The sequence below is a fragment of the Podarcis pityusensis genome, assembly GCF_964106645.2.
Source record: "Podarcis pityusensis genome assembly, chromosome: 3".
NCBI lineage: Eukaryota > Metazoa > Chordata > Lepidosauria > Squamata > Lacertidae > Podarcis > Podarcis pityusensis.
In genome coordinates this window covers 17,146,132-17,170,710 of record NC_138026.1, presented here as the reverse complement: position 1 = coordinate 17,170,710, position 24,579 = coordinate 17,146,132, and the positions used below count along the sequence as shown (strand labels likewise).

Below are 24,579 nucleotides of genomic sequence, written 5' to 3'. Positions count from 1 at the left end.
TTCAATGTACCTTAAATATGAAAAGGACTGGCTATGCCTGTTGAGGCATGCTGCAGTTATTCAGCACAGGCTCTTCTTTTGTGAACAAATAGAAGCCCAGAAAAAAATTAGTAAGACAGCTTGTTCGCTGCTTTCATAAAAGCAAACATATCTCTATGTTATAACTGGAACCAATACTGAAGTTGCTTTGGTAGAGCTATTAATAGACTCCAATTTCTGCATTTCATATTTGATTGTAGCAAGCAATCAGCGACTGAATAATTTAATATAAATAGGCTAAGAAAGCAAATTAACTATACCTTTCTATGGCATGTACTCAAATGGAAAAGGGGTCAAACCATCGCAAGTGTTGAAATTTTGGGAGGTTAGATAGTTACAATGGAATGGTCCCGGTGGTGGGGTGCACATTTTTATTCTTAAGTAAGAATAAGTAAGAATAAAAATGTGCACCCCACCACCGGGACCATTCCATTGTAACTATCTAACCTCCCAAAATTATTACACACACACACACACACACACACACACACACACACACACACACACATACACACACACACACACACACACACACACACACACCCACACACCACAGCTTTAACCATATGGCCTATATATATATATATATATATATTTAAAAAAGAAGAGTTAACTCAGTCAGATGGGCGGCATATAAACAATGCATCATTGTTATTGTTATTGTTATTAGGGAATCCAGGGAACAAAACAGTCGCGCGTTATGGAGGAGCAATAACCATTTTTGGGGTTTGTTGTTGTTTTGCAGCAGCGCGTACGAAACCGCTGAACAGGCGAAGACGAAGCGTGGGCGAGGCTTGAAATGCCGCGGGAGACTTGGCTTTCCTTTCCTTTTCGTTGCGGTCGTTCTTAAACTTTATTTCCTTTCATTTCTCTTCTGACCCGGAAGCTTTTCTTCCGAGGCGGCGGCGACAACGACGGCGGCGGGTTGCTAAGGCGAGCCAGGAGGCGCTAGGCCTCTGTTGCCATGGAGACGGCGGCGGCGCGCGTGTGAATCGATAGGGGGAAGACTCTCGGCAGGATGTTTGTCTACCTGAGCAAGAAGGTAAAGGCCTTCGTGTGTTTTTTTGGGGGGGAGGGGCGAAATCTGGGGGGGGGGGGTTAAAGCGGGGCTGCCTTGAAATCACACAAACACCCCCCCGATCTTCGGGGGGGCGCATGGCGCATGCTCCAAAAGTTCACTTTCCTCCTAAAAAGTGCTTTCCCCCCCCCCCGGGAGCGACCCTCCCCCTTGCCACCATCACTGCTTTCCCTCGCCTGCGCGTGTTGTTGTTTTCGGATTGCAGCCAGAAGAGATGCTCGTTTGTTGGTGGTGGAGGACACGTGTCGAAGCGCTTCACACGTGACATCCGCCGCGCGTTTTCGTCGCCCGAGGGTTTAAACGCGAGTTGCGTGTAGGTCGGGAGCGGCGCTCCCCGAACTTGTTTTCGGACTGCAGTCCCCATCCTAGGCATGATGGGAGTTGTAGCCCGAAAACAGCTGGAGAACCCAGGTTTGGGAAACCCTGGTTGGGCACGTCTGAATGTGCACGCCAGGAGCATCGATGCCTAACCTTTTTTGGGCCATGCCCCACCTAAGCATCTTTAAAATCCTGATGCCTCCACTCAGTGACATATAATTTTTATTATTCAAACAGTGAATTCCTACATTAACTGTTAATAACTCATTCTCAAATTGCCTCCCCCCCCCCCGCAAAAAATCAAATTGCCCCTCTGTGGGGCATGTGCCCCACACTGGGAACAACAGGCCAGGAGGAAAGCGGGACACAACCACAATAAGATCGCTTATTTTTTTTACACAGTTAAGTTGTTTGTTGTTGTTTTTATGAAAGGTGCTCAGTGCCATTGATCTATATGGTGAATATTGTTACCTCGCTGTCATAACCTCCAACATTTCTCTGATGAAAATAAAGACATCCTATTCAATAATAATAATAATATTTATACCCCACCCATCTGAGTGGCTTGCCCCAGCCACTCCAGGTGGTTCCCATATAAAAATAAAAATAAAAAGCCTTCAGATGTCTTCTAAAATAGAGTTACAGTACTTATCTCTTTGGCTTCAGGGGACGGATGAAAGCATGCATAACTCCATACCCTCCAATATTTCTCCGGTGAAAATAGGGACCACTTAGGAAAAAGTGGGACATTCCAGGATCGAGTCAGGAACTGGGACAGCTTCTGTAAATTCAGGGCTGTCCCTGGAAAATAGGGACACTTGGAGGGTCTGCTGTGTCAAAAAACAACAACAATAAATCCCCACCTCATTTAATTCCTCCAGACTGTATCAGCTATTCCCTCTGGTCCATTAACTAATACAGCAAAGCTTTCTGATACTGGAGCAACTTTTGAAGCTTTCAGTAGTTATTTTTTTACTGCTTTTGGTGTTCTTTTCTCCTCTGTTTGACCCCCATGTTGCCCCAGAAACCTTTTCATTTCAATCTTATAGCCTGAAAAGAACTTCTTACAGTTTATAAAGCTCTTTGAGGCAAGAGCCTGGAGCCTGTCTTTTGCTTATACAGCTGTACCTTGGAAATCGAACAGAATCCGTTCCGGAAGTCTGTCTGACTTCCAAAACGTTCGGAAGCCGCGTTGGACATTCGGCTTCCGAAAATCATTCGAAAACTGGAACACTCACTTCCAGGTTTTGATCTTTTGGGAGCTGATTTGTTCCGGAGCCAAGACATTTGAGATCCAAGGTACAACTGTATTACCTTGTACACTAGAGAAGTGACGTGCATCACACCATACATTTAAAGCACTCCATCCTCCAAGAATGGGAATTGTTTTTCGTTAAGGTTCCTGGAAATTGTGGCACTGCAAAAAGGTAACTACTGTCCCAGGATTCTTTCCAGGGGTGGGGTGTATGCGCTTTGAATTTATTATGCGCAACCGGTCCATATTTTGAGGTCAGCAATTTTGAACTTTATTTCCATTTCCATTACAAGACCATCCTTCTTTCAGATCACAATTCCTGGCAATGTTCGGCTAAGATCTATTTCTTGGAGCAAGGACCAGGGCTATATAGCATGTGGGGGAGAAGATGGTCTGCTGAAAGTTTTAAAATTGGAGACAAAAACAGGTAAGTGACACTTCTGTTGTGCCTATCAGATATTTGAAAACAGTTACTAGCATTGCCTGTATGGAAGTGAGAGCTGGACCATAAAGAAGGCTGATCGCCAAAGAATTGATGCTTTTGAATTATGGTGCTGGAGGAAACTCTTGAGAGTCCCATGGACTGTAAGAAGATCAAACCTAGGAAATCAGCCCTGAGTGCTCACTGGAAGGACAGATCCTGAAGCTGAGGCTCCAATACTTTGGCCACCTCATGAGAATAGATGACTCCCTGGAAAAGACCCTGATGTTGGGAGAGATTGAGGGCACAAGGAGAAGGGGACGACAGAGGACGAGATGGTTGGATAGTGTTCTCGAAGCTACCAGCATGAGTTTGACCAAACTGCGGGAGGCAGTGGAAGACAGGAGTGCCTGGCGTGCTCTGTTCCATGGGGTCACGAAGAGTTGGACACGACTAAACGACTAAACAACAACAACTAGCATTGCATCAGTACAATCTGGTTCCCATTCTGTGGTGGCATATGATGGTCTCTCATTTGCTCTGTAGCTGGTCTGTCAACTTGCTCCCTCTACATGACTGGTGCCAATGTAGTCACACTATCCTGAGTTATTGTAGCAGTGCAATGCCCTTGATGTTTTGCTGCCGCAGTGCAACGCATTCAATCTGATCTGACATTTTCATTGCGTGAAAGGCATACGGATGAGTGCAGTCAACCATTTTTCTGGTCCTGTGATGCGAACACCAGGGAATCCTATACAAACATGCAGAAAGTGGGTCCAGGGGGAAAGTTTTGTGAGGCTCTAAGGCAGGGGTCAGCAAACTTTTTCAGCAGGGGGCCAGTCCACTGTCCCTCAGACCTTGTGGGGGGCCGGACTATATTTTGGGGGGGAAATGAACGAATTCCTATGCCCCACAAATAACCCAGGGATGCATTTTAAATAAAAGCACACATTCTACTCATGTAAAAACACGCTGATTCCCAGACCATCTGCGAGCCAAATTTAGAAGGCGATTGGGCTAGATCCGGCCTCCATGCTCTAAGGGGACTATGGATAGGTTTGGTGAAGTGGAATTGTACGTATTGATGGGGTGGAGGGTGGGGAGAAGGGAAACGAGAGGGAGACGGGTGGGCAGCCCGGGCAGGCCATGTAGGAGCTCTAAGGAATTAGACTTTAGTCCAGCTTTCCCCCACATTTTGCAGAGTTCTCCATCCCTGTTTCTGATGGTTGGGGACCCCTGAGTATATGTGGATATGTTGTTAAGAACTGCAGATGCTTTGTGCTACAGGGGGAACAATTTAGGATTCCAACCTTTGTTTGAAAATGATATTTAAACTTCTTTTTTAGATGAATCCAAAGCAAAGGGGCTTGCAGCACCTAGCAATCTCTCAATGAATCAAACACTGGAAGGTCACACTGGTGAGAGTCATTATGATCCTGTATTTAATATTCCTTCATTATAGACTAGTTTAAAATTGCCTGCTGAATAAGGTGTTCAGAAACTGATGCACTTTCCATTGATATTTTTTTCTCTATTACCGGTAATTCATTTATGCAAGAAAACAGACATTAGAGTTCATTGTTTGGCATCTGCTACTGCATGTGCAATTATTGCAAATGAAGTAAAAAATATTTGTGCGGCACATCTTCGACTTCATGTTTTCAGTTTATTTTCTCCTTGAACCATCTAACAGCATATTGGTGTTTGAGATGGGGTACATTGTTAGATAAGCAAAGGCAAATATCAGCCACATTTATTCAATATTTAAAAGATGCAATTGCCTGCATTGATTTATTTTTATTAAAATATTACATTAAATATATCACTAGGTTTGTAGTCTTTGTCCCTCCAATACACCCCTTTCCACCCGCAATTTCACATTTATTAGGTGTATGTATAAATTGCTTATCATTTCAGCATGCCAAAGTGGTATAGAAGATTAACATGTTAAAATACAATTATGCAAAGAGAAAAATAAGTGAAAAGCATCATGTAAAGGTCTTGAATCTAGCAAAGACTCTTGTGAGTGGACAAGGGAGAAGGTGAATTCCAGATTTCCCATACATCCCCAAAAATATGCTCAAAGACATGACATATCTCCATGGACCAATATAGGCAGAGGTGTTTGGAGCTCTAGTGGGAAGGAAAATTGGTAAATATTTACTCCCTTCCATTTCTAGGAACCCCTATTGTATCAAAGGCCCTTGCATTAAAAAAATAACATATTCAGTGAATGGAATACAGTGGTGCCCCGCAAGACGAATGCCTCGCAAGACAAAAAACTCGCTAGACGAAAGAGTTTTCCGTTTTTTGAGTCGTTCCGCAAGACGAATTTTCCTATGGGCTTGCTTCGCAAGACGAAACGTCTTGCGAGTTCTTGCGAGTTTGTTTCCTTTTTTTTAAAGCCGCTAAGCCGTTAATAGCCGCTAAGCCGCTAATAGCCGTGCTTCGCAAGACGAAAAAACCGCAAGACGAAGAGACTCGCAGAACGGATTAATTTCGTCTTGCGAGGCACCACTGTAACTCCATTGGATCTAAGCTATATTTTATTTTTTCATTATGCCCTATATTGCTTTGTTATTTATGAGCTCACAAATACTGTTATATTATTATGATTGATGTTTCTGGATAATGGATTTTTTCGCATTAATAACATTTTAATTGTGTGTTATTAACAATATTGTTGTGATCTAATAATATACTCATCTATACTTTTCTAGGTGCTGTGCAAGTAGTGACTTGGAATGAACAGTATCAGAAATTAACTAGCAGTGATGAGCATGGACTTATTATTGTGTGGATGCTGTATAAAGGTAGAGGATTTGTTGGAGATTGGCAATAATATCACTGTGGTATCTCAAGTCTTTATTGTACCTTTGTGAAATCTCAAATAATAGATGCCTTTGAGATTTGTACAATTCTTCTCCAGGTTTTTAATTGCTGGTTACAAAGCCGCGAGTAGCATTATTTAATGATTTTAAAAATTGTTCTAAATGCTTACCTTAATCAATTTATTCTTTTTTTAAAAAAATATTGAGTTGTAAGTTTTTCCATAACAGCTCAAAGAAGGAAAGCAGGTCAATTCACAATACAATTTTGCAAAGTCAGGCACATATGGAGAAAACTCTGTGTGTGGAGCCCATAACTCTAAAAAGGGGTCCCAGATCTCAGAATAGTTGTGCTCTTTGCCCCTCCACAGAGAAAGTAGCTCTTCCGTAGGCTGCAAGAAAGGAAGTTCCTCCAGCCAATGAGCTACTGGAGGGAGCTGTCCAGTCCTTCCAGTGCTGTAAAGCCAGTCACTTAGCCACCAATAAAGAGCACAGGGCTACGTGATTTATTCTTAGGTTTACTTCTTGCCTTTTTGCCCCTCTTCTCACCAACAGCATATCTGCCTTTTAGCCTACATGTATTTTGTTCTGACAGGTTGCCATGTGTAGTAGGGCTGTTTGCTGGCATTATGTATAATCACAGCAGCTGATTTGCTTAGATTTTATTGTTTCATGGATTAAGCTTTCTTAAATTCATTGGAAGCTTTTAATAAAGTCAGTTTGAAATTTAGAGTGCTAAAACCATATTTTCCATAGAAAATTCTTAGCTCTTTTCCCTCCAATTAAAAATAGATAAGAGTTTTTCCACCAATCATTTATTATCTTCCCTATAAATATGGGGGGGGCTGTGGGGGGTGATGATGATGATGATGATAATAATAATAATAATAATAATAATATAATAATAATAATAATAATAATAATAATAATATAATAATAATAATAATAATAATAATAATAATAATAATAATAGTGATTTTATTATTTGTATGCCACCCATCTGCCCCAGCCACTCTGGGTGGCTCACAGCAGAATATTAAAAACACAATAAAACATTGATAGAAACGTGATAAAACATCAAACATTAAAAATTTCCCAATACAGGGTTGCCTTCAGATGTCTTCTAAGAGTCAAATACTTTTTTATTTCCTTGACATTTGGCGGGAGGGCGTACCATAGGGTGGGCGCCACTACCGAGCAGGCCCTCTGCCTGGTTCCCTGTAACCTCACTTCTCACAGCAAGGGAATCGCCAGAAGGCCCTCGGAGCTGGACCTCAGTGTCCAGGCTGAATGATGGTGGGGGAGATGCTCTTTCAGGTATACAGGGCCAAAGCTGTCAATCAAGAGATGACCACAGATTTAAGTCATTATTTTTTATTCATTAGTAAATTATTTTGAAATATTTCTTAATATGATTTAACATGCTACCCAGATAATGTACAATGTTTTTGGCAGATAATTCCAACTGGTTTACTTCTCATAGAACTAGTTCAGATGAAGTACAGCAGTGCTGAAGGTGTGGCTAAACATTTATTCTTTGGCTTTAGGTTCTTGGTATGAGGAAATGATCAACAACAGAAACAAATCTGTTGTTCGAAGTATGAGATGGAATGCTGATGGACAAAAAATTTGCATTATATATGAAGACGGTGCTGTAATTGTTGGTTCTGTGGATGGTAAAGTATCTCCTGTACTAAATAAAAGACTCTTACAGCATTGTTTGCAGTGAATATGATTCACAGACATTGCGGATGAATTTGCGTTTGTCTAAATTTGCTTTAATAGAATTGTGACTCCTAAAAATAATATTTTTGTTTGCCAAAATCTTATTGTCCTCCTTTTCAATTTGCAACTGCTGTGTTGATGATATCTGACCACAGAGATATGGGGGTAACAGCCAAAGATGTCTGCCCCCTTGTACATTGGTACTTTAGGTCTCTCTCCTCCTTCCTTCCCCCATGTGCCCCCCAAATCTGGATTTTGAAGCAGATTTTCAACAGACACAGGGGGAAGGAAAGGGAGGAGAAGCCCCACTGCAAGAGTGGATTCCTGTTTGTGCTACTTTAGAACTCACCCATGAGGTTTTTGTGCTTTGTATTTCTGCATTTTTACATATGAAAATGAAAGCTAATAAAAATTGACTTAAATTCCCTGAGATAAAAGCATATTCTTTGTTTGGGGAATACTATATAAGCAGCAATTGAAATTAGGATATGCCTCTATGTCAGCTTACCCAGTAATTTTAATACATGAATAATATTTTTAATATGCCAAGTAGATTTATTGGAATGTATGATGATATGCAATTAGACTTGTGTATATAGCCTGCTAATGGTTGAACACATGTTCTATCAAAAGCATAGTAAAGCCATACTGTCATGTTTACAATGGTTTAGATTCTCATTTTGATTCCATGAATGGAACAGAACTGTGTTCATGGATTGTTTATATAACAATAGAAAAGAGAGCAGAGTACATTTCTCTTTTTTTTGCTGTGTATGTGTGCATGAATTAACATTCATCATTTGAACTTTTGCAGTAGCAATCCTTTAGTATTTTAAGTGGCATAAATTTTATTTTTAGTTGTAGGCTCTGTTGAACGTATTTTCTCTTAAAAGGGAATCGCATTTGGGGAAAGGATTTGAAAGTACAACTCCATCATGTTGCATGGTCTCCAGATGGCAGGACTCTACTCTTTGGAATGGCAAATGGTGAAATACACATTTATGACAAGAATGGGACTTTTATGGTAAGTTCAAAAGTGTAAGAAGTATAATCTATTGGGTGCCTTCACTGTCCGGATGATCTTGCAATTGGGAAGATTTTTTCTGCCTGATCTACACTGGTGCTGCATAAAGTCACTAGTGCTTATCCTTCTGTAATGACGTGCTTAAAAACTGTTCTGCAATCACCGCAGGAATTGAAAACAGGAGCATGTAATGGTGTTTAATAGAGCACAAATACAGAGGCAGCTGGTTACAGCAACTGCAATGGTTCTAGGGGTTGCTCGTGCATAAACCGGTGCTTATCTCCCCGGCTGGGTGCAAACACCTGGCTGGGTTTCCTAAGTGAACCTTTTCTGTCCGGACAGCCACTCACCCGTGGCTGACTCAATCGCTGGCAGAATCCGTCAGTGGGCGTTTCTTAAACTTCTTCCAGCAAAGAAGCTCTTTGACGCCTAGTCTCCTCCTACTCTCTCTGCGCGAAAGCATTCTGCGCAAGGAGGGCGTGGGCAACGGAGGACCCCTACTCTCCCCGCTGGTCCCAGGCAAGGAGTCATGGGACCGCCTCGCCGCTTCCCCCATCTGCCCCCCTTCTCCACTGGTGCTACGCTGATTCTCTTCCCCAGAAGATGGGCTGCTTCTCCCAATCCCTGGACGCTCTCTGGAATCCCTCTGGCTTTTGCTCTCTCCCTCCGGCACTGATGGCAGTTCCCTGACAGCAACCAATGAAGGTGATTTAACTGAAGCCAGTGCCATTAACTTGGACGGAATGCCAACACTTTGACTTAATTGATATGTGGATTGCAGCCAGAGTTAGCTGCCTATTTGTTCTTTCATTTGTTTATGTACTTCACTTTTGAAAAAAAATATCTTGGTTTGCATTGGTTTACATTTAAGCTAAGATTGGTTCTCCCATTCAGCAAACTTACTTGGGAGTAAAACTAATTCAATGCAGTGGGTCTTTCTTTCAAATAAACTTGCACAGCATCAACCTGCACATCTGTTTAAGCCACTGGTGATACTTTTGTCAAGTTCATTCTTACTTACATATGTTAAATGGTCACTTTAGATGAAAATGAAAATGAACTGCTTGGTGAATGTAACTGGAGCATTCAGTATTGCTGGAATCCACTGGTACCCTGGAACGGAGGGCTACATTGAGCCAGATTGCCCTTGCCTTGCTATTTGTTTTGACAATGGACGATGCCAAATAATGAGACATGAGAATGATCAAAGTAAGCACAACTTCCTATTACTCATTGAAAGAAGCACTGTGAATTTAAGGCTTGGAGGTCTTGCTGGAGGGCGATGTAACTCAGATCCTTTTTCAGATAAGCTATTTGTAAGAGCTCATGTCTGTAACATTTCTTTTCCAAACATATAACCACCAGATCCTGTCTTAATCGATGCTGCTCTGAATGTCGTGACTCTCCAGTGGAACCACTGTGGAAATGTTCTGGCTATTGCAGGCTTCCAGAAAATAGCTGGACAAGATAAAGATATAAACGTGGTACAGTTCTACTCTCCATTTGGTGAGGTAAAAGCATTTATTTCATTTTCCTATTTGATCTGGTGTACTCTGGTTGGCTAAAATTAAATATTAGCCCTCTCCGTAAATGTTGCTTGTTCCTGTTTTTTAAGAATTTAATTTCAGGAGATACAGTATCAGAAATTACCTCTCTCTTTACGCAATCACTTTTTTATTGAAAGTTTTCAACATAATATACAGTAAAAGCCAAACTAAGCCAAGAGAGAGAGATAGAAGCCAAAAAAGAAGAGGAAAAGAGAGAAAAGAAAAAGGAAAGGGGGGGGGGAAATGCCAAGCTCTTTATCACAGTTATACCCATATTCCACACAAATTACCTCTCTCAAGTCATTCTATTACATTGGCAAGAAGGCCCAGGCCTTCTTGAGTTCATGTACACCTTTCTTCCAGTCATACCTGCAAAAATATATTGTGCAGTATATTCAGTTATGCCCCAATTGGAAGTCCTGCAGATACCATGTAACCAGTGAATGGATGGTGTTGTTTCAGCATTTGCGTACCCTGAAGGTTCCAGGCAAACAAGTTTCAGCTCTGTCTTGGGAAGGAGGAGGCTTAAAAATATCACTAGCCGTTGACCAATGTATTTATTTTGCAAATATCCGGCCGGACTATAAGGTAAGTAGCTGCAGAATGCCACTTTCACTGGACGGCTTATAGCGCCATCTGCAAGCACTAAAGAAAGAGATGCCTGAGATTATGATATTAAAATGAGTAATCTCTTTGGGATATCACAACACCTCAGAGACCGCCTCTCCCTGTCTGAGGCCCTTCTTCATGTGCCTCTTCCGTGGGATGTCCAGAGAGTGGCAACATGAGGATAGGCCTTTTCTGAAGTGGCTCCACAATTGTGAAATGATCTCCCCAGAAAGGCTCGCCTGCCACCCTCGTTACATATCTTTAGGTGCCAGGCAAGAACATTCCTCTTCTCTCAGGCCTTTGGCTAATTAAGCAACCTATGGCCTTTTAAACTGAGGTGGGTGGGGTGTAATTGGTTGTTTTTTGTTATTGTGGAATGTATTTTTGTGGTTTTGTACTGTAAACCGCCAAGTGAACTTTGAATGAACGGCAGTATAGAAATTGGTACAGTGGTACCTTGGGTTACATACGCTTCAGGTTACATACGCTTCAGCTTACACACTGTGCTAACCCAGAAATGGTGCTTCAGGTTAAGAACTTTGCTTCAGGATGAGAACAGAAATTGGGCTGCGGCGGCAGCAGGAGGCCCCATTAGCTAAATTGGTGCTTCAGATTAAGAACAGTTTCAGGTTAAGAACGGACCTCCGGAACGAATTAAGTACTTAACCCGAGGTACCACTGTATAGAAAAAGAATTATATTTACAATTTTAATAGCAGCTTTTCGCCATGTCCATTAGAGTTAGTTATATTCTCTTGAGGAGAATAGTAATGATGAGTGGTAGGTCTGTACGTTATATTTTCTATATGTTACTCTATACCAGGGTTTCCCAAACTTGGGTCTCCAGCTGTTTCTGGACTACAACTCCCGTCATCCCTAGCTAGCAGGACCAGTGGTCAGGGATGATGGGAACTGTAGTCCTCAAAAAAGTCTGGGAACCCAAGTTTGGGAAACCCTGCTCTACACTATGAATGATGTTGCTATATGTTACTCTCTGCTATGAATAACGAATAAAGTTTTCTTTGTTGACAGTGGGGTTATTGCACTAATACAGTGGTTTATGCATATACTCGACCTGATCGTCCAGAGTACTGTGTGGTCTTCTGGGACATAAAAAACAATGAAAAATATTTGAAGTATGTCAAGAGTCTCATTTCCATTACAACCTGTGGAGACTTCTGCATTTTGGCAACCAAAGCCGATGAAAATCAACTTCAGGTATCCCTAGTTACCGTATAACTCTTGCTGAATCACTTTGAATTAGAAAATGGAACAGTTAATTTGTTTGCAGAGCCCTGATAGAAGGTCCACCCCTTACCATTTCAGTTCCCTTCAAAGACAAAGGAGCTTAACATCATCCTTGTGGCAAGAACTAGTTAGAAGCTGTAGTTGAAAGCTCTGCTGCAAGTTGTAAATCTTCAAAGCACTGATTAATTGTTGTTGTTATTTCTAAAGTATTAACAACATCAGGAAATTCTGCCTAGAACATAAAATAAACAACAGTAAAACCCTGCCAGCAGGCTTATATTCAAAACAGGTGGGGAATGTTTTTGGCTCCCAATTCGTTGTCCAACCCAACCAGTCACAATCCCTTGTACAGAGTTCTCAAGAGCGAGAACCACAACACAAGGCGTGTTGCCAGCCCTATGCTTTGCAAGCTTTCCTGCGCTGATCCTTTCAACTTCTGATGTTGGTGCAGGGAAGCTTACAGATCTCTTTCTTGTGCTTTCAACCTGCAGCATCAGAGGTTGGAACAGAGAGCACAGGAAAGGGCTTTGCAAGCCTTCCTTTCTCCTAGGTGGTTCCAAAGCTGTGCTGGGGGGCAGAAGCAATTTCCATTATATGAAAATTGCCTCCCCACTCCTTGAGCAAGCCATGATCCTGCAACTCTCTGCTGATGGGCAGTTGGGAGTGTGCCTTGCTCCAGCAAAGGAACAATCAGGAGTTTGGGTATGTACCTCGGCCCAGTATACCTGAAGGAGCGTCTCCACCCCCATCGTTCTGCCCGGACGCTGAGGTCCAGCACCGAGGGCCTTCTGGCGGTTCCCGCATTGCGAGAAGCAAAGCTACAGGGAACCAGGCAGAGGGCCTTCTCGGTAGTGGCACCTGCCCTGTGGAACACCCTCCCATCAGATGTCAAAGAGATAAATAACTACCTGACATTCAGGCAGCCCTGTTCAGGGAAGTTTTTAATGTGTGACATCTTAGTGTATTTTTGGTCTTTGTGGAAGCCACCCAGAGTGGCTGGGGAAACCCAGCCAGATGGGCAGGGTACAAATAATAAATTATTATTATTATTATTATTATTATTATTATTATTATTATTCAGCCTTAATGTTGTGCTGAATACTGTGCTTCTGGGGCACCTGCTTTTTAGCTTTCCATTGGGTCTGCTTGAGTATGTAAACCTACTCTCTCTAACATTACTAAACCCAAGGAACAGTCCTCCTTTGATGTTGAGAACATGGCTTTGTATTTTGAAATGAGATGCAGTTAGGAAGGACCAGTGCTTTTTTCTAAAAATGTTTACGGGTGCTCTCATTTTGACTCAAGAAAATCACCATTTTTTAGTTCAAATCGGGGAAAATAAATACAGTAAATGGACAAAAGTACAAAGATTCACAAAATGTTTAGGGGTATGCGTACCCCTGCGTCCCTCCAGAAAAAAAGCACTGGGAAGGACATAGAGCAAAATGCTAAGGTGCAAGTAAATTTTTCTACATCACTGTTTATAATTTGGAAGCCCATCTGTATGGAAGAAATCCAACAGCCTTGTTTTTTCTTTTTGCTGTTACATACAATATACTTAATTTAATTGGTATTCTTTTATCTGCCAAAGGAATTAATTATTTCCCATATCTCTTGTACAATGCTTACAAAGGAGGAGCATGAAACTGACTCTCTTGGTGCAATGGTAAAACAATTCTTTTATATGCTGCTTTAATGGGTGGCTTATATGGGTATGATATGATTTACCATTTAGGTATATGTAATCAGCACCCATTTCATTGAATTATAATTTCTGGAACTGCCCTGTTATGCCTATCGGTGTGGTTGCTCGAGAGCGATCAGGCAAGATCCATCACTGGTCTTTTCAAAGGCTTTATTATTGGTGCAAAAACATTTACAATGCAGAACGCCTCTATTCCATGTCTTGCTCAATCACTAGCAGAATCTGAGAGTGGGCGGTCCTTAAACTTTCCCCGGCAGAGTAGTTTCTTGACCCCCAGTCTGAGCCTCCCCTCTCTGCACGAAAGCCCACTGCGCAAGGAAGGCTTGGGTAAAGGGGGACCTCCTTCCTCCCCGCTTTGCTCAGGCAAGGTGTCCTGGCACGGCCTTGCATCCTCCGAGCCCTGCAGCTCTTCCCCACTAGAGGCGTGACTTCCTTCCTCTGCTGAGGAAGTGCTGCTTCCCACGATTTTTGGAGGCTCTCTGTAATCCATCTGCCCTTCCCCCTCTCGCCTCTGAGCCAATGGCAGTTCCATGACATCCCCCTTTAGATCTGTGCTGTTTTACAGAGAGTGATAGTATATTTGACCTTCTTTGAATGACGTGTAAACCCCAAAAATACTATATTGGGTTCAGAAACCTCACTGAACAGGTGGCATGAATTTTAACAAGTTGTGACTAACTTTTCATATTGATTCAACGGGATCCAAGTTCAAGTAATCTAGACCCGACTCATGGATTAGTCAAAGGGATTCAGTAGTGCTTTCTAACATTATATTTTGTGCTTTGCCCTTTCATACGCAATGACATTTTGTTGCAAAGGGGTGGTTTCCTTGTTGTGGTGGTGGTTTTAGTGGAAAGGAATTTAGCTTGATACTAATGAAACATGAGTTCTTGTTCCTTTCTTCTCCCCTTAAAAATGATTAAAAAATACTATATTAACTTGTTATGCCATCATAAATCTTGGATGCATTTCCTTACCTAATCTATATGGGCTCCTTTGGGAGGATACAGATTTAAATAATAATATATAAGCTGAGTTCAATATAAATGGAGTTGCCGAACATAGTGGATTATGTGTTTTGCTTTGACAGTTATGTGTTTATATTTTTCCATAGTATGTACTTGTTCTCTGCAATTCCATTGGTACTCCTCTGGATCCAAAATATATTGACATGGGTAAGCAGATGTTCAGAGTTTTATTGTATTCATTATGCTTCTTGAGCCTTTGCCCCAAATCATTTCGGATTGCAGTGGCAATCCAAAATGGCTAACTACTAGTTATGTGACAGAGCTGGCTAACTCTTTGCTGTTTAGTGTCTTGAAACGTTAGCAAACTGTAACAGAAGTAGGTCTACCAACTACTGCCATTTTAGTATGGCCTACTAGGTCTACTTCTTTTGAAACTAATTGCAAAAGTGACTGTGGGCTGGATACAGGCATCTGTCTCTCCCTTTGATTGCAGAAGGGATTCTGATGCAGCGGAAACATCCACTGGAGGAAGGGGGGGAGGTGATTTTCACACACAAAAATTCTCCAGGAAGCCCCCCCCCTCCACTACCTCCCGCACTGTTATAGGACATCCTTCAGCCTTTTAGGGGGGTTTTCAGGGGGGGGATCCCACCTTCTGCCCATGGGAGCATCCTATAAGTGGAACTGTGCTCGTGTTTAGTCTAGATCCAGTTGCTTGTTAATGGATATTTCTGTTCAGAATGCCAGCTGCATCAGGTAGGAATGGAATTTTAAGCTGATATTATTTTATGGACAAAGCATAGTGTTTTGTAGCCAGTGATGTCCAGTGCAGACAAAGGCAATTTGATCCAGAAGGGCTTCTGTTACCAGAACGTGGAGAGTGGTGATTTTGTGATTCCCACCCCCACCAGCACCAGCTTCCATGCTGTTCCAAAAGGTTGCCCAATAGGGCGGTTCATAAAAAACCTTTTTTTTAAAAAAAAATGCCTGCTCCAAAGGTCTTATCTTACTACACTAGGGATTATACAGCTATATCTGAAATTTCATGTATATCAGTTAATACATGGGTAGGCAAACTAAGGCCCTGGGGGCCGGATCTGGCCCAATTGCCTTCTAAATCTGGCCCACAGACGGTCCGGGAATCAGCGTGTTTCTACATGAGTAAAATTTTATTTAAAATTCATCATTGGGTTATTTGTGGGACATAGGAATTCGTTCATTTCCCCAAAAAAATATAGTCCGGCCCCCCACAAGGTCTGAGGGACAGTGGACCGGCCCCCTGCTGAAAAAGTTTGCTGACTCCTGAGTTAATATCTTGACCCTGCTCCACTGAAAAGCATTGGGTGTTCAGTAGGGCGGTTCATAAAAAACCTTTTTTTTAAATGCCTGCTCCAAAGGTCTTACCCCACTACACTAGGGATTATATAGCTGTATCTGAATTTTCATGCATATCAGTTAATATCTTGACCCACCTCCACGAAAATAGCTGTTTACTTGGCCGTTTTCCTATGTCGTGAATGCTGAAATTTCAATTCAGTGGAGCAGGATCAAGATATTAACTGATATGCATGAAACTTCATAGTCATGCTGTCTGAGGCTGATGTGAGTTGGAGTCCAACAACATCTGGAAGGCCACAGGTTCCCCATTCCCACACCACATCGGAACATCTGTGCATGTGATGTAAACATATTTGCTCTTTTCAAAAGTGCCGATCACGGTCATTTTTCAAAGGACCCACACATCTGCTGTTTTATTAGGCATATTGTGAATCGTTCTGGCTTTTGCAAATGTCACTAAAGCAGGCACACTTTATTCATGCAATTCCAATCTTCAAAAACTGTTTAATTTCCAGGTTCCAGTCATGTACTTGAGCCCAATTTGCAACTGCCTTTCCTTATCAAGTTCCAATTATTTTTAATTATGCATTTGTATGCAGGTTCATCAAAGGCTAATATTTGACAGTTTTCAATGGGAGGCTTTTAAAATGTATTTACCATGCTAGCTGCTTCTAACAACAGAGCTTGGTAGGCAGAGTAGAAGCATAGTTCCCACTTAACGTTTCTCAATTTCAGTGTTCTATTGCTCATTGGTTATTTCTGCCATACATATTAAACTATCAAAACGACTGATAGATAAAGCTCAATAGAGATTGTTGATTGCACTGTTTATAGTTGGTGGTAGATGTTAGAGCAGTACAATAGAAAGAATCACATTTCAAAGTACCTTGTTACTTACTGTAGTATTATTGCTCTTACCTTTCATTTGTTTTTGTTGCTGTTATTTATTATTATTAGATAATTTATAGCCCACTGTTCCTCCCAAAACAGCCCAAAAGAGCATACACACTGTAATGGAATGGGGGATACAGTCATATCTCATGTTACGTTTGCTTCATGATACATTTTTTCAGGTTGTGCCCCGCGGCGACCCAGAAGTACCGGAAAGGGTTACTTCCGGGTTTCACCGCTCGCGCATGCGCAGAAGTGCTAAATCACACTTCGCGCATGCACATAAGCACCAAATCATGCCGCGCACCTGCGCAGATATGGCACTTCATGTTGCGGGCTTTTCATGTTGCGAACAGGCCTCCGTAACGGATCCTGTTCGCAACCAGAGGTACCACTTTATGTGGCCCTCCAGATGCCATTTGACTACGACTCCCATCAGTCCCAGCTAGCATGGCCAGGGATCAGGGATTCTGAGAGTTGTAGTCCAGCAACATCTAGGAAGGCCATAGACTCTTCATTCGTGCCCCAAATCCAATGAAGTGGGGTGGAGACTTCCACTGCTACCATTTTCTGCAGAAAACTTTCCATTGTTTTGTAATGCATTGTTTTGTAAAATTAACAGCATAATGAATACAAATCAAGTAGGGGAATGGAAATGGATCTAATGATAACTCTAAAATCAAAGTTTTTTAAAGACAATTAACTATAGGAAGCACATGTATTATGAAATAAATAAGAAATGTATACTTGAGTGTGCCAGCACCTATTCTCTGGAAATTCCCTGCACATTTTGTGTTCAGCGCATACAGATCTTTGAACCAGGCCATGAGATTTGTGTTGTTTTTCTTATACCTGGCAATGACACCCAAGGGTAGCCAGTTTCAATTGTTTCCGGACTACAGCTCCCATCATCCCTGACCATTGGCAATACTCGCTGAGGCTGATGGGAGTTTTACTACAGCAACACCTTCAGGTTGACTACCTGCATGTTGGCTACTCATGTATACAACCTGCTTCTTATCTTGGTCTAAGTAAGATTGCACCATTCAACGGACCTATTCAATTTGTGCTTCTTGTTTGGATTTTATAATAGCACCACTGTACGTTATCATGACCAAAACCCAGGTGATAGCAGCTTCAAAAGAAGCGTTTTATATCTGGCAGTATCGCGTGGACAAGAAGCTCACTGCAATGGAAATTAATCAGGTGGCACGAACTAGAAAAGAGGGCAAAGAGAGGTTTGTTCTTTGATTTTGCAGCTTCTTTTCCTGTTTAACTCCTAGCATGATCTCTGTGACATTTGATTTGCAAGCAGATTCATAAAATAGTTGCTTTGTGAATAATTAATTTGTAAATAATATCTGCCTATATTCCAGGCAGGAAGGGAGTAACATCTCTTATTCAGCATGCCAAATATTCTTCAAAGCTAATTCACTGTAACTGCGTCTGGGACCCTTATTTACACCAATGGATTCTCTTCTTTAATGTCATTCAGATCTTTCATGGCCCACCTTTTTTATTTGTTTCTACAATGCTGTGGATTGGATCCTAAGATAAGTTAGCTTAATGAAGTTCATAGAAGGAACGTTTCCCATCTAGTTGTCTTAGGACCCAAGCCTAAATTTTTGTGTCATACCTGGAATAATAATGGGACGTTTGGTTTATTTTGCTTTTAGAATTTCTCCCAATCAAATTGCTATATTTCATTTCAGTCCGGCACCCCGCTACCTCCAAAATCCAATCCTCCTTCTGTGTAGTATTTTCCTGCTTGCAAGATTGCACTGGAGGACGTGCTCTAGACAGAATGACTCCCTACTCTGGGTTTTATTCTTACAGACAGGTTCTCCAGAACCTTTTGCCTTCCTCAACCCTATAACCACACTTTTAAAACCCTCCTGCATTAAGAACAACCACAGGAAAACACACACAAATTCGGGAAACAAAACATCATGTGCAGTATGTAAAGTGCAAGCCCTAAGAAATATCCCTGTACTTCAGAGGGTACCAATTTCCTTTTTCCATTTTTCCTTTCAGGATTTATCATGTAGATGATACCCCTTCTGGAGCAGGTGATGGAGTACTTGATTATGCGAAAGCTTTACAAGTAAGTTCTTACCAGAATCTTGTTTTGCCAATCTGTGAGGAAAGCCGTTTTGAGTTGTTTTTTATAATCTGAAAGTGCATTAGCTTTCTTCTGATTTTTTTTTTTAATTTCTCAATCATACAACACCAAAAAAACAACTTTCCCTTCCAAATGTTACCATATTCTTGCTAGCGATTTCGCTCTGCATCTCTGTTCCAAATAATAAAACTACTTTTGGTGATTAAACTTGACATCTGATATGGTTTCAGGGAACGAGGGATCCGATTTGTGCAATAACAGCATCTGATAAGACACTTATTATTGTAAGTACCGAATGTGCTGTTTATTTTAATTCATTTATTTATTTAACAATATTTCCATATTCTTTTCCAAGCACATATGGTTCTCTTAACACTACACAAGAATAAACTTAGATTTATAGCTGGGCCATATTGCCCTTGCCCTGCTGAATCTAAATGGCTATACCCACTAGTACACCTCTGGCCAGTCTTGCTGCTGCTGTTCACTGGGAGGTAGAGAGGGAGCAGGGAGGTCATTGTGGTACAAGTGCGCTAGCAGAGCCAATCTGGTGCTCGCACCAATGTGTTTCCAATACAGTCGTACCTTGGAAGCCAAACGCCTTGGCTCCCAAACAAATCGGCTCCCGAACGATCAAAACCTGTAAGTGTGTGTTCCGGTTTTCAAACAATTTTCAGAACGTCCAGCGCAGCTTCTGCAGCCAATCGGAAGCTGAGCTTTGGATTTCGAATGGTTCCGGGAGTCGAACGGGCTCCCGGAATGCATTCTGTTCAAAAACCAAGGTACCACTGTATGCATCCCACTCTGCTACCTGCTGGTAAACAGCAGTGATACTGGAGGTCAGGTGAGTGTCGCTGCCTCACTACGCTGTCCACTACTGACTATGCTTCAGGGCATACAGGAGAAGGTGCCAAACAGGAGATAAGCTGATTCGAGTCTCAGGCACATAAGATTATATACAAACAGCAGCCGCAGCAATTCGTGGTCTTGTAGTAAGGTTAAAGCTTACTGGGAAATGATATATAATGAATTGAAAAGGATGTTTAAAATACCTTTGTAAAAAAAGATATCCAGAAGCTTTTCTTTGGGGAATTATAGGGACAAAACCACCTAAATTGTATAGAAAGTTATGTATGTATGTGACTACAGCAACAAGAATGCTCCTCACCCAAAAATGGAAAGAAGCAGAAGTCCCAACAAAGGAAGAATGGATACAAAAACTTATGGAATATGCAGAAATGGCAAAACTTACCGGAAGAATAAGCAATCAAGATAACAAACTTTTTATAAAAGAATGGAAATGTTTTATTGAATATTTGCAGATAAATTGCAAACATAAAAACATTGGCAGGATTATTGTAATAACCTGGAGTTTCATAAGAGTATATATTTAAAGTAGATAATTAAATGAGCAAATTAAATGAATTTGGATATGCAGAAGATATTAAAAAATAAATTTAAGGAACTGCAGAAAGGAGGAAGGAAGTCAAATTTTGAACTGTTAAAGTGATTGTAAAATTAATGAAATGTATAAATTTGAAAAGTATAAATAAAAACTTTTTTTTTTAAATGAAGCCAAGGGCTTCAAGCATGAAAGTGAAGGTTTGGTTGTTGACATGTAGACACAAAACCTCATGCAACGCTGGGGAAGTGAGTACCCGCAAAGAATTTCTTTTGCTGTTTTTTGAAAGGGCAAACCTCAACAATAACCTGTGAGAGGGAGGCAGATCGCTCTATTCCTCCTCCACCAGCTTCTCTCATGCACCCCAATCTATAGGAACAGCTGAGCAGCGAGGAAAAAGGGGTGTTCCCAAGTCCCCTTTCTCTCCACTGTGATTCCTGCTCAGCCGCAGCAATTTCAAATGGACTGAGGGGAAGAAGAAGTAGCAGCAATTGGGGTTGGACCAGAGAATCCTCATGGTCCCTTCCAACTCTCCAGTTTTATTATTCTCCCAAGCCTTTGGCCCATTCATTTGATAAGACTACATACAGGTTGCTTACCTGTGGCTTAGTCCAGCACATAAAGAAAGGTGTATTATGCTCATATTTCCTCGCTTCTCAAAAGTTGTTTTTCTCTAGGGACGAGAATCTGGCACCATTCAGAGTTACAGGCTCCCCAACGTTGGTTTGATTCGGAAGTATCTCCTCAACTGCCGGCCTTATCAAATGTCTCTGAATTGTACCTCCAGGTAAGACAGAAGTTTGGCTGTAAAATATATTCTCAACTTTGAGACGCAATCTTGACCAATTCGGATACATTCTGTTAGTTGAAATATTAAACATTATTCTAGGAGGCTGAATTTTACATATTATATTGGAGACAATGGGACGCGGGTGGCGCTGTGGGTTAAACCACAGAGCCTAGGACTTGCCAATCAGAAGGTTGGCAGTTCGAATCCCCGTGATGGGGTGAGCTCCCGTTGCTCGGTCCCTGCTCCTGCCAACCTAGCAGTTCAAAAGCATGTCAAAGTGCAAGTAGATAAATAGGTGCCGCTCTGGCAGGAAGGTAAACGGTGTTTCTGTGCGCTGCTCTGGTTCGCCAGAGAATGGTGAAGATTTGCCTCTTTACCCTGGCCTTTGACACCTGAGATATGTGTCTTCAGGGCTAATCCTCTTTTTGTAAATATAATAGCTGATAACTGGTTTGTAATTCAGAATTTTAAATTGCTCTGACCTGTCCTGGGACCTGCTGGAGAAGGGTGTATTATAAATTTAAATTATCATTATTACTATGATGTTGAAAGAAACACCAATTTGGGAATTCAATGTTTACCTGTTAATATGTAGTTCTACTTATGCTATTTGTGGTTGAAATTCTGGTTTAAGAAATACAGTGGACCCTCTGGATATGTAATTAATTCAGGGGTCAGTGCACCCCTCAAAAAATCTATATCCAGACGCGCCGCTTCTGCACATGGGCGCGGCTTGATAAAGCGCTTCTGCACATGCGCGAGCAGTGAAACCCAGAAAAATACTTCTGGATTTGCCGCTTTTGCAACCCAAAGTTTACATTACTTGAAAGTAACATAACCCGAGGGTCTACTGTACCTTCATGGTAAACCATTTCAAATCTGAGACAGAACGTTGATAAAGGACTATTTTGTTTTCATTCATTCTCCCTTCATTTTCAGCCGTCTTGCTATCATAGACATGTTAGGAATGCTGATTTTCTTTGACTTGGACACCCGAATAACAGACAGTTCAGGAAGCCAAGCAGTAGGTGAACAACTCAAACTGGAACGCAAAGATGTTTGGGATATGAAATGGGCCAGAGATAATCCAGAGTTATTTGCCATGATGGAGAAAACAAGAATGTATGTGTTCAGAAACTTGGATCCTGAGGTACAGCAATAAGCAATAATTTAATACAAATATTTTAATTGGGAGTCCACGATCTCCCATTGCATCTTTTGGGGCTGGAATAGGAGGAAGGCAGTTGGCGAGGTTCTCTGCAGATCCACCTGGAGATCATATGTTCTTCTAGCACATTGTTTGTCTCATATATTCCTTGGTTGATTGACTAGGAGTTTTTGTCAAGCTGGAAGCAAAGTGAAAATAGGTGGAAATTCAACAGAGATTAAGGGAACAAAGTGATTTTGGGGTGGGATGCCTCTCCCTCTTCCCTCCACACCACCTTGCTCCTTGTGGAGCTATTGGATCATTACGGTGGAACAACTACATAAGTAATAGTAAAAATACTGGGTCACACCAAAGTTTCATCTAGTCCAACAATCTGTCTCTAGGAGTGGCTAGACAGGATCCTCTGGAAGCTTTCAAGCAGAGTATTATATATTTATTTATTATTTAATTATCATCATCATTTATACAAAATTATCCCACTTCTCACCATCCTGGTCTCAAATCAGCTTAAAAGGATAAAAAAAGAAATGCAACATACAAAATTTGAAACATAAATTAAACCTCAGAAATGGAAACGAAAGAAAATCAGAAAATTTTAAAACCACAAAGAAGCATTCATGATATGAAGACTTCCTTAAATAAAATGGTTTTTAGCCAGGCATCTGAAACTCATCACAGACTGTGAATATCTGGCTTCTTACTAGTAGGAGGGAGTTCGGCAGAGTTGGGCCCAAAACACTGAAGGCATGACTTCTCATTGACCCATGTTATGCTTCTGGTCCCTGGGGAAACCACTCATAATGAAGGTGATAGGCATCCCTATTGCTGATCCCAAGCACCTAATATTTCAAGGTGGTTGTTATTATTATTTTATTTGAACCCTACTCATCTGACTGATTTTCCCCAGCTTCCAGCAGATATAAGAACACAATAAAACATCAAACATTAAAAATTAAGAAATTCCCTATACATGGCTGCCTTCAGATGTCTTCTGAAAGTTGTATAGTTGTTTATCTCCTTGTCATCTGGTGGGAGGGTGTTCCACAGGGCGGGTGCCACTACTGAGAAGACCCTCTGCCTGGTTCCCTGTAGCTTCACTTCTCGCAGGGAGGGAACTGCCGGAAGGCCCTCGGCGCCTGACCTCAGTGTCCAGGCTAGACAACTGAGGTAGAGACGCTCCTTCAGGTTTACAAGGCCGATGCCATTTAGAGCTTTAAAGGTCAGCACCGGCACTTTGAATTGTGCTTGGAAACGTACTGTGAGCCAATGTAGATCCTTTAGGACCGGTGTTATATGGTCACCAGTCTAGCTGCCACCAGATGAACTGCCTTTGTACTTGCAGTTCTCTGAAAATTGAGAAATCTTCCATGAATTTGTCTGATAGTTGCTTAACCTTAAAAGATGTCACCACATCTTGGTTAATTAGAGTTTACCAGTGGTTCTCAACCTGTGGGTCCCCAGATGTTGTTGGACTACAACTCCCATCATCCCTGAGCTCTGGCCTTGCTAGCTAGGGGTGATGGGAGTTGTAGTTCAACATCTGGGGACCCACGGGTTGAGAAAGGCTGGTTTAGAGAATGCTATAAGCCTCTCTGTAGTCCCTGCAGACTAAAAGCTTAAATTGATGTAGCTGCTCTCTCTCGGAATGCTGCTCCAGCCCCTTGAGGATTTTAACTGCAAATGCAAAAATGACAGCAATAATAGGTTGATGCTTTCTGAAAGCTGCAAGGAGCTCCACAGGCTTCCCTCTGCATTTCACAAATACAGAGGGAGCACAGATATGAGGTTGCATAAGTAAATTGAGTAGGCAGAAAAACTGGTGATAATATTGCCAAAGCCTGCAAACCCGTGCACACTTAAATGTGAGTAACGGCACAATTAAGTCTCTCTGATTTCAGTGGGATTTGTTTCCTAGGAAAGTGTACATACGATTGCATCCTAAATGGCATTTAAATTGTTGTCTGAAATGCTGCAGGATAATTTTGATTTGCTGATTATATGGTAACTTGTATTTTAAGGAACCCCTTCAAACGTCCGGATACATTTGCAACTTTGAAGATTTAGAAATTAAATCTGTTTTACTGGATGAAATATTAAAGGTAAA

At 41.5% G+C, this 24,579-nt stretch overlaps 1 protein-coding gene across 2 annotated transcripts in view; it reads left to right on the top strand.

The window, feature by feature from the left end:
- Positions 1-682: 682 nt before the first annotated feature.
- Positions 683-24,579, top strand: part of WDR35 (WD repeat domain 35) — a 38,829-nt gene continuing 14,932 nt past the window's right edge. Inside the window, exons 1-18 of one of the 2 annotated variants that reach the window (XM_080998996.1) lie at positions 683-1,081; positions 3,000-3,117; positions 4,458-4,529; positions 5,832-5,924; positions 7,487-7,615; positions 8,558-8,688; positions 9,732-9,897; positions 10,054-10,199; positions 10,698-10,823; positions 11,876-12,061; positions 13,725-13,757; positions 14,911-14,971; positions 18,087-18,231; positions 19,028-19,097; positions 19,346-19,399; positions 21,195-21,304; positions 22,247-22,457; positions 24,494-24,574. In XM_080998996.1, coding sequence (XP_080855122.1) covers positions 1,058-1,081; positions 3,000-3,117; positions 4,458-4,529; positions 5,832-5,924; positions 7,487-7,615; positions 8,558-8,688; positions 9,732-9,897; positions 10,054-10,199; positions 10,698-10,823; positions 11,876-12,061; positions 13,725-13,757; positions 14,911-14,971; positions 18,087-18,231; positions 19,028-19,097; positions 19,346-19,399; positions 21,195-21,304; positions 22,247-22,457; positions 24,494-24,574 — 1,956 coding nt within the window. In that variant the 5' untranslated portion in view covers positions 683-1,057. The remainder of the gene's footprint in view (positions 1,082-2,999; positions 3,118-4,457; positions 4,530-5,831; positions 5,925-7,486; positions 7,616-8,557; positions 8,689-9,731; positions 9,898-10,053; positions 10,200-10,697; positions 10,824-11,875; positions 12,062-13,724; positions 13,758-14,910; positions 14,972-18,086; positions 18,232-19,027; positions 19,098-19,345; positions 19,400-21,194; positions 21,305-22,246; positions 22,458-24,493; positions 24,575-24,579) is intronic. The other variant, XM_080998997.1, reaches the window with a different exon arrangement.